The following is a 9807-nucleotide window of genomic DNA, read 5'->3' as shown; positions in this document are numbered from 1 at the left end:
CAGGTTAGAAGTATGTGGGGATTAAATGACAAACTAAGGATTTCGAATACTTGGAAACAATAAGGAATATTGTAAATTGGCCTCCTCGGACGTAAGCCGAGAGCTGTTTTTATATTATATCCCTTTCTTAGTCTTATCTTTCTTTTTAGGTTACAAAAGTCCTCCTCTTTCTGTCTTAAATTGCTCTTTATATACTACTCTTTTGAATGCTTTGTACACGTGTTGCCTCACCTCACTCCCCTTTAGCCTAGATATTTATTTTCTCGTTGCCTTTGAATAGTAACCAGAAGTTTCTCTTCCACTCGTTCAGTGTCACTTCCCCATAAATGCGCCAGGGTGGTAGGTGCAGGGTCTTTAATGTGGAGGTAGCAGCCTTTATCTTTGACATTTCTTCAACACCGGTGCTTCTGGGGCGTTCTAGGGTTCACCCCTTTTAACCATTGGCCTTAACCATGTCATCCCCTAATCTTTACTATGAAATCCCGAGTTCTTCAACATTCATCCGAGGATAAGGTCACCCTCGGCTGGATCCTCGAATCCTCGGCGTATAGGCCGACCCATAGTACTAACAATTTCTAAACCCAGGATCAGGTCGGCCTTCCTTAACACGGCCCAAAAGGCCCACGTTCCCATCAGGATCTTTTTGCCCCCCACAGATATAATTTCTAGGATTAATAATTAGACTATCATACAACAATTTTAAAATAAGAAAACTTACTGAAGAAAATTGTAAAATTTTATGTATTTTGCGCGTGAATTTTTTTCTTTTTTGTTAGTATATAAAGTTACATTTTTGTATAATTTAAGTTTTATAAAGACTACTCTGAAGAAAAAAAAATTAGAACTACAATTGCTTGCGAATCCAAATAAGGGATTTTTTTTTTTTTTTACAAAATAATAAGGGGTTGACAGGAGGGGTCTAATGAGGTTCACCCTTAAATATGGGCAGATTACGAGGGGACTCATTTATCTATGTTGCTAAAATTATTGGGTTCAAATTATCAACACAATAATTTAAATTAAAACTAATAAAAACTTGTTAATTATAATTTATTGTGAAAATATTATACACGTAACATTCTTCTAATATTTTATACAAAAAAGCAATGGATTTATTTTATAGCTTTTTTTTCTACAATAGTTAAAAAAAAAAAAAAAACATGGGGGACACCAATTTTAATTTTATTTAAACTGTGCGTTTGGATAAGGCAAATGAATGCTTAAACTTTAAAGTTAAACCCTCCTTTTTTTTCTTTTTTTTTTGAGTAAACGTTAAACCCTCCTGATCCTTGGGTTTCTTTTAGAAAAGAGAGAATGGGTTTTGCTTTATCGGCTCAGAGTTCCATCATGGCGCTTCAAATTGAATGCTTCTCATCTTCTCTCAGTGACCGCCTTCTGGTGGGCCACCCTAGTAGGCCCATCCATCTTAATCTGCCACGTTTCCCGCCCTCCCGCCGCTCCGTACTTGCTCTCGCTCGCCGCCGAAACCCCACCTCTCCTTCTTCTTCCAAGAAAAACAAGGTGAGGTCTTGTTTGGTTCCTCACTTTCTTTCTATTCATTTGTTGTGTACAATAATTCTTAATCAAATGAAACAAAAACAAAGAACACTCACCCAACTATGATACAACCGCTCTGAAATCGTTGCTAGCAAGTACCAACTAATGGTTAAAAGAACTTATTAAATTCCCATAAGAGAGAGAGAGGTTTGCATATAATTCTTGGTAACTTGTAAATGGTTGAGGTTGGTATCATGTTAAATTTTTCTGCTACTCTTTAGCTTTAGGGTGAGTTTGTATGGGCTATTGCAAAGCTGTGTTTTGAGTTTAAAACGAGGGTCTGTAAAAAAGCCACGAGGAGTTGCTGCTGTGAAATAGAGTTTTGGGTTTTAAAAACGCACTTTTTGACTCCCAAAACACCTAACTAAATGGACCGTTACTGCCTGTTTGGTATAGCATCTTTTTCTCTTTTTTTTTTTGTTTTTTTGTAATTGGGCTGTTTGAATAATCTGGTACCCTAGAAATAAGTCAAGTGTTTTGAAAAAAATAAAGTACTTGGGTTAGCAAACAGGGACTTATTAAGGTTGTTGCTTTCCAATTCCATTTTGGTTCTTTATTAAATAATTTGGTTAATATTGGGTTAACACTCAAGTGTGCATGGCACAAATTTCTTATTCCCATGGGTCTAGTTGTTTATCCAATTAAATTCAGCATAAGCTATCATCATTGTTTCAGAAATTTGCAATTGTTATAGTGTATAATGTATTATTCTAATGCAATAACTCCTTGGCCCAGAAAAGTTTGCGTCATAAGGAACCTGCGAAGGAGGATGATATAGATGAGGATGCGTTTGAGGCACTCTTTAGTCAACTGGAAGAAGATCTGAAAAATGAAGACCCGTCCCTAGATGATGGGGATGATGAAATTAGTGAAGAAGATCTTGCTATTCTTGTACAAGAGTTAGCAGAGGCACTAGGAGATGATGATATACCGATGTCTGACTCATCTGCTGATGATACTGAAAGTGGGAATATTGCTGAAGAGGATGAGGACAAAGAAGAAGAAGAAGAAGAAGAAGAAGAAAGGCCAGTGAAGCTTAGAAATTGGCAACTTCGAAGATTGGCATCAGCTCTAAAAGCTGGCCGACGTAAAACTAGTGTACGTATGTGAAGTTTGATCTATGTTATTCAAAGAAATGTGGTTCTTTCAAAGACAGGCTTAATGATGTCATTCATGTTATTATCTGGAATATTTTGCAAAATGTTAACCTTTTAGCAGCTGGAAGGACTTTTTCATTTGCTGTTGTCTCTAGATGTATGGTTGATGCATTTGCAATCATGCTATCTATATCTCTATCCAAGTATGCCCAGTTTTGAATTTTGAATAAAGAGATAAATGTGGTGATGTTTGTTTTAAGATTCATCATGTCAAATGGAAACTGCTTAAGTGGCCTGTTATTGACCTTGGGCATTTCTCAATATATCTTGTACTCTTTTCCAATTTCCTTTTGACTGAGTTAGTGAGGTGCATGGACAGTGAAATTTGTCTGGCTATGCTTATATATTTCAGGCAACTGTGACAATATTGTATGGCAAGCAAGTTGAGTTTACTGCATGTCTAATAATTTAATAGAAGAAGGCAAGAATATTTGCACCGAATTGTTTTTTGCTAGAATGGGCTATCTTAATGAACCCTAGTTTTTTTCAGCATTAGTTTTGTTCATATTCAATCATTTTAGAAGCTATTAATTGGTCTGTAGTTATAAAAAAATTGGTTATATTTTGCATGAAGGTATTGCTTAAGTGTTCAACTGGGGAAAAAAGTGGAAAGCCTTGAAGCTGAATTCTCTTTGATATGCATGTTCAGCATGATAGATATGTCTTAGTCTGTGCTCGTTATGTGGTTTCTCTATATATATTTATGACAATTAAGTCCCTGTACCTAAGCTTTCTTGTTTTGAATCCCTAATTTTCCCATTTTGCAGATCAAAAATCTTGCAGCCGAGCTTTGTCTTGATAGGGCTGTTGTTCTTGAATTGCTTCGTGACCCCCCTCCAAATCTTCTAATGATGAGTGCTGCTTTACCTGATGAACCTGCACCAACCATATCATTATCGGCGCCTGAACCCAAACCCATGGAAACTACTCATAGTGAACCAAGTGTGCATACTGAAGAATCTGGGACCAAGCTGCAAGTACCTGTTCATGTTATGCAACATAAATGGTCTGCTCAAAAGAGATTGAAAAAAGTGCAAGTTGAAACCCTTGAGAGAGTTTATGGTAGAACAAAGCGCCCCACTGTAAGGAATTTTTTTTTGGTTCCTTTTGCGTCAATATTGCAGGTTGCAGTTGGGAGAATTTTGCTATTCATAACCAATAAGAACAGATGTTTATTATTAACTGAATGAAAAGGATGAATCAACTGATTTGATGTGGTGGTCAATTTTTAATTGAAAATGTCTCTTGATGCTCACGTATCAGCTGTGAAAATATTCAATAAATGCATGTTGATATCATTAATTATTTCAAATTTTCTATATTCAACTTTAAGCAAAATAAATTTTAAATGAATTTTTGTTTGTTTAGTTTTAAATTTAGGTCCACTAAAATAATTTCAAGGTTGTTGCTAAAGAGGCTAGTTCAAATGTCGCGTCTTCCCCCATAAGAATGTGGTGAAGGGTGATGTCATAGATTCAAGACCCACTAAGTACATGTGCAACTTACCAATAAAAAATAATACTGATAAATTCAAGGTTGTTTAGTCATTCTTCGAACATGCTGGTAGGCCAATATAAAGTTAGACGAGCTTTGTAACTTTCTCAGGTTCAAACTTTAGATGTTTGGCTTAATCTCTAGATAATCACATGTGTATACCTGGTATGTCATGTAAAAACTCCCAAAATTTAAAACTCCATATACATGAAGTATGTTGACAATTACCAATCACACTTATGCCTTAAGTATGTTGACAATCATTATACATCAAGTATACCTTCAAATTTTTTCTACAATTGTGCTTCCTGCTTGTATTGTCCAATGTTTATGTTTTCTGACCTTTCTAGGGTCAACATGCATGACTATCTTATTTTGGTTACTATGATATTGATTTCTTCAGAAGAGCATGATTAGTGTGATTTACTCCTCAAATGAACTAAAATTTAATGTTCTTACACTCTGTAAGTTAAACAATTATGCAGAATGCAATGATTAGTAGTGTTGTGCATGTGACAAACCTACCCCGCAAAAGAGTTGTGAAATGGTTTGAAGACAAACGAGCTGAAGATGGAGTTCCTGACGAGCACCCTCCTTATCAACGGTCTGTTCCTGAAACTGTATAGTCTCGTTAAAAGACTGTAAAAGCATGTAATAAGATTTTATCTGTATTGACATCTGATAGAATTTATGCATATGTATGTGTGTGTGAGATTGCCCTTTCTTGTTTTGGGGTGAGATTATTAGAAAATCTAATCTGGTTAGCATAGGGCTGTCACAGATCATGGCACTTTTTCTGATGGAGACTCGAGAGTGGATGGTTCTCTATGTATTATACATCTTCCCTTCTTGTCTTTCTTAGGACTAACTCCTAGTTTCATTGAAGACAATTATTTAACAATAAAAAACATTAGTTTTTACTTGTATATATATGTAAAACAGTAATTTCATTTAAACCTGTAGGCTGACTTTACCTCAGAGGTCATTGGATGTCCTTTGGTTCCTAAGATATTGTAGAGAAGGATACTCCTGCTGCCTGGTTGATATCACATTTAATCATTTTTTGACTTGTATGTGCCTTAGGGTGAATGGTTGAGGAGTTATTATAGCTGGAGTTTTTCTTGTTGCTTCCACAAATATTTCAAGCATGTGAAGTATTTCATCACATACACACATATGAGAACTCTAGAAGTAGCAAAAGCTTCTCTAGCAATAATAACTTTGGTTGGCAAGTGTTTGCAAATGCCAATGCTGTGAACTCAAAAATAAATAGAAAATGGTACACTTCTCTTGAATATATATAACATACTATTAGAAAAAACAAAAATTGAAGTTTTAGATTTATAATAAAATCTGAAACACACAAAAAAAAAAAAAAAACCTAGTCGATACCTATTCAAATGAATTTGTTGATTGGAGACCAAAGGTGGATGGTTGCATTTACCACCAATTGGTGAGGAGTATTTTGCGTGGTTGGAAAGAGCCTTTGATAAGGAAAGAGATGTTAGGGGCACTTAGGGATATGTTCAATGAAAAGCCAGATGGTTTCACAGTAGCCTTTTTCCAGCACTGTTGAAGTGTAGTGGACACAAAGACATGTAAGTTTGGGTAGTCTTTGAATGTTTCTCATTACTCTAATCCAAAGAGGCCTGTAGCAATTTGATTGGAAGTGGGTGTAATTTTCTGGCTAAGGTTTAAGCTAATAGACTTAAAAGTATGTTGGAGGATTATTGAGGAGTTGCGAAATGCATATGTTGGAGGCAGACAGATTTTGGACTCCGTTTCTGGTGGCTAATGAATTTCTAAATTTTAGAAGCGGAACTCATCATCTAGGAGTTATTTACAAGTTGGATATTCAAAAGGCTATGTATTTTGTAAATTGTGATTGTTAAATTTATTTAATTGGAAGATTTATTTTGGTGAAAAATGGAAGAAATTAATTTCCTTTTGCATATCTGTTGTGAAGTTCTTTTCGGTGAATAATTGATGCAGTAATGGAACATAAATTTGTTTTACCTTGCAAATTTGTAAGGGTGCTCCTTTAATTGATCTTTACCTGGGATATATATTTTAATTTTAAAGGATAGGGATGTTTTTGTTCATTCTTATTTGGATGTATATGAAGATAGGAGGGTTTTGTTCCTGAATCTAAATCTAAATTTTACTGGTGCTTTTCAGGATTGGGAACCATTAGATACTTTGTTGGCTCAATTACGTTTTAATCACCTATAGGTTTCAGGATTGGGAACCATTAGATACTTTGTTGGCTCAATTACAGTTTAATCACCTAAAGGGACTGCAGGAGGATTGGTTGATTTGGTAGATTAGGTGTGATGGCAAACTTTATGTTTTTTTATTTATTTTTTTTTTTTTGGCTTTGAAATATCTAATCAATTGTTGTTCCCTTGGAAAAAATTGGTGGAGCAAAGTCCCTAGTTGCCTTTTTTGGATTTGCATTAGGAAAGATTTTTTTATATGGATAATCTCATTAAAGGAATATGATTCTTGTGAATGGATGCTATATATGTGTTAGTGTTGGTTGAACATCTCTTCTTTCATTGTGCCACTAGTAAGGATGGTCTTTTGCTTTCTCTTTATTTGGAATTAGTTGAGCAATCAACCTCATAGATAATGCCTTTCTTCATACTAAATATCACAAGTTCCTTCTTAGAAATGTTCCTCATGTTCCCAGAATTGCTATGAATCTTCTTTTTGTTCATAAATTCTTTCTTCATAACAATTGTTCGTGTCATTTTGATGCCAATAAACTAAAAATCCAGGATATTTCCGCATGGAGACTCCTCTACAGGGGCTTGAGTGAAAATGGTGTCTATCCCATCTACTCAAAAGTTTTTCTCCAAGCCTTTTTCATCTGCATACACAACACCATAGCTCAAGGCATCCTCATCATCACAGTTACATAATTTTTCAGTTTTTCATGTACATAGATCTAATAAGTGGTTGCTGTGGCACCATAGAGTAGGCCATCTTAGGGATTTTGTCTTTAAATTTGTCATGTCTTTTCTTGATTCTCCACTTGATTTCTCTAAGTTTGATATTGTTTTACATTGTAAACACTGTCTAAGTGGAAAGATGCATCAACTTTTTTCTAATAAATCAGATTTTCATTCTACCAAACCTCTTGAATTGATGTATGGGACCCTGCACCAATCACTTCTGTTAATGATTTTAGATATTATCTTGTGCTTATTGATGATTTTACCAAATTTACTTGGGTTTATCTCTTGAAACACAAATCTAATGTGTTTGACATCTTCAAATACTTCAATGCCACTGTTGAAAACCAACTTGATTCTAAAATCAAGATTCTTAGAACTAATTGAGGTGGTGAGTTCAATTCTAAAACTTTTAATCTCTTTTGTTCCACTCATGGCATTATTCATCAATTATCTTGTCCTCACACACCCCAATAGAATGGTTCTGCAAAAAGAAAGCATAGGCATTTGGTTGAATGTTCCCTCACTATACTCTCTCATTCCAAACCACCCTTATCCTTTTGGTCCTATGTTGTGTCAACTGCCACTCACATCATAAACAGACTGCCACTCACATCATAAACAGACTGCCCACACCCATTTTACACAACAAATAATAACAAATGAAAGCGTTTTGTCCAGAAGTGTTCTGAGGTTCAAAGAGAACGACGTCGTGCTACTCTTCTTCAATAAGCATGAATTCTAGACTTGATCTACTACTCTTCTTCCATGTTCAGTTGTAGTAGTTATTGTTAGGCTTGGATGACAGTTGTCACTGACCTGTAAATATCTTTTTAGAGTTTGTTATTAGTTTGTTGAGATTCTGTTAGAGTAGAACCTTCTAGAAGTATCTAGTTTAGTCTAAGCTATGCTCTATAAATAGAGTACTCTGTAATGATTATTGCTTTTGAGCTTGAAATACAATTTGCACAATTTAGTTACAAACCCCTCTCTCTCTTCCTCTCTATGTTTTTACTTTCCACCATTGTTGTTATCTTTCAAACTCATTTACTCACATGTGTGGTGCAACTTATTATTAGTTTTCTCCAATATTTCAATAAGATTTAGCTTAACTGGTAGGCTCCTCAATTTTCAATAGAGGTATTCAAGATTCACATCCTCACCTTCAACTATTGATGTATAAAAAAAAATAGAAATTCCTTATAAAAAAGGGTAATCTTTAATTATTTTATAAACAAAATAGAAAGACATTAAGAGTAGTGTAGTGATTTGATCATACTATATATATGTGTTTATAAATTGATAATTGTATGATATAGTGACTCATATACATAGGCATGTTTCATGCCTACTAAAAAATGCAAATATCCTTCAATTTTTTTTTTTTAATTCATGATTTTGTATTGTTAAAGTTATTTATTTATTTTCCTTTTTGTTGGACATTGTTTCAGTGGTTGCAAAAACAACTAAATTTGAGTAATAATACCATGTCTCAAATCAATTATTCCACACATAAATTACTAAAATAAAAAATCAATTTTTTCTCATATAAATCTTAGAAAAATGATATTGAAATTTCATTATGCTTAAAATTATTAATATAAAAAAATAAGCATATTCATTCTAGTAGTTACCTTTCTAATTACATAGAATAAATAACTAAAATGTTAGTTCCACACACACACACACACACACATCTATAGTTAGGAAATTTAAAGGGTTAAGATTAATTTTGGTGAATTCACAAATATTTATTTATTTATTATGGTTTTTGCATCAATTGTTGCCAAAGCAACTAAACATGAAAAAGAATGTTATATTGTAAATCTAATATTATTATTCCAACTAAAAATTATTTCTTATATAGAGTTTATAAAAATAATTAATAAATGCATTTAATGTAAATAATTAATGCACAACTATAGATAATTAATATATGCATTTACTCTATTAGCTTTTTTTTTTTGAGAGAAACTATATTTTAATTAATTCAATATACTAATAAATTTGATATAAATGTAAGCTTTGTTGAAGTAAAACCCTAAATAAAAGAAAAGTTCAAGAAATGCGTCACATGACACAATTTCATGCTCTTCAACGTGAGGTCTCTACTTTTATATATATATATATGATTGATTGGTCAATTAACTGACGGTGCTTTTGAAGGCTAGCTATCAATGTGTTCCTTTATTTATCCAGTGGACTGTTGGAGGAAGTGAAACTTTAGAAAATTTAAAGGACATTTGATTTTGGATAATTTTTTAGGATTCTTGGGAATCCTAGGCATTCCCATCATCCTATGTTGATTATGGACATCTAGATCCCACAAGACATCACTTTTGTGGAAAATTCCTTTAAAAATTGGAAAAAAAATTGACAATAATATCCTAGTTTAATACCTAGTCACTAATAGAATTATTGTAAGTGCACAATTGCACCTGGACCCAAAGACAATTATGGGCTCAGGCCCAATAAGCCTTAAACAATGAAATTTGTAGAGTGTGAGCTTGAAATCTAAGTTAGAGGTACTGAGAACTTGATAACAGGCTAGGGTGTGAAAATACTTGTAAATAATAGATGATAATTGCAAATGAACCTCCTCGGATGTGAGCCGAGGACCACTTCTGTATTAATTCTCTTTC

General features: G+C 33.8%; 1 protein-coding gene across 4 annotated transcripts; it reads left to right on the top strand.

The window, feature by feature from the left end:
- The first annotated feature begins 1258 nt into the window (after positions 1 to 1258).
- Positions 1259 to 7319, top strand: LOC142625315 (protein OVEREXPRESSOR OF CATIONIC PEROXIDASE 3). Of its 4 annotated transcripts, none has more exons than XM_075798995.1 (5): positions 1259 to 1521; positions 2293 to 2655; positions 3482 to 3796; positions 4694 to 4812; positions 6989 to 7319. In XM_075798995.1, the coding sequence occupies exons 1-5, from the start codon at positions 1315 to 1317 to the stop codon at positions 7023 to 7025; spliced, it is 1041 nt and encodes a 346-aa protein (XP_075655110.1). In that variant the 5' UTR covers positions 1259 to 1314; the 3' UTR covers positions 7026 to 7319. The 4 variants fall into 4 exon arrangements, with proteins under 4 accessions (XP_075655110.1, XP_075655122.1, XP_075655117.1 ...); XM_075799007.1 differs by lacking the exon at positions 6989 to 7319 and adding an exon at positions 6448 to 6784; XM_075799002.1 differs by lacking the exon at positions 6989 to 7319 and adding an exon at positions 6387 to 6417.
- Positions 7320 to 9807: the final 2488 nt, after the last annotated feature.

This window comes from Castanea sativa, chromosome 1 (genome assembly GCF_040712315.1).
Source record: "Castanea sativa cultivar Marrone di Chiusa Pesio chromosome 1, ASM4071231v1".
Taxonomy (NCBI): domain Eukaryota; kingdom Viridiplantae; phylum Streptophyta; class Magnoliopsida; order Fagales; family Fagaceae; genus Castanea; species Castanea sativa.
Note: the sequence above shows the minus strand (reverse complement) of the source record. Positions and strands in the feature narration are given on the sequence as shown.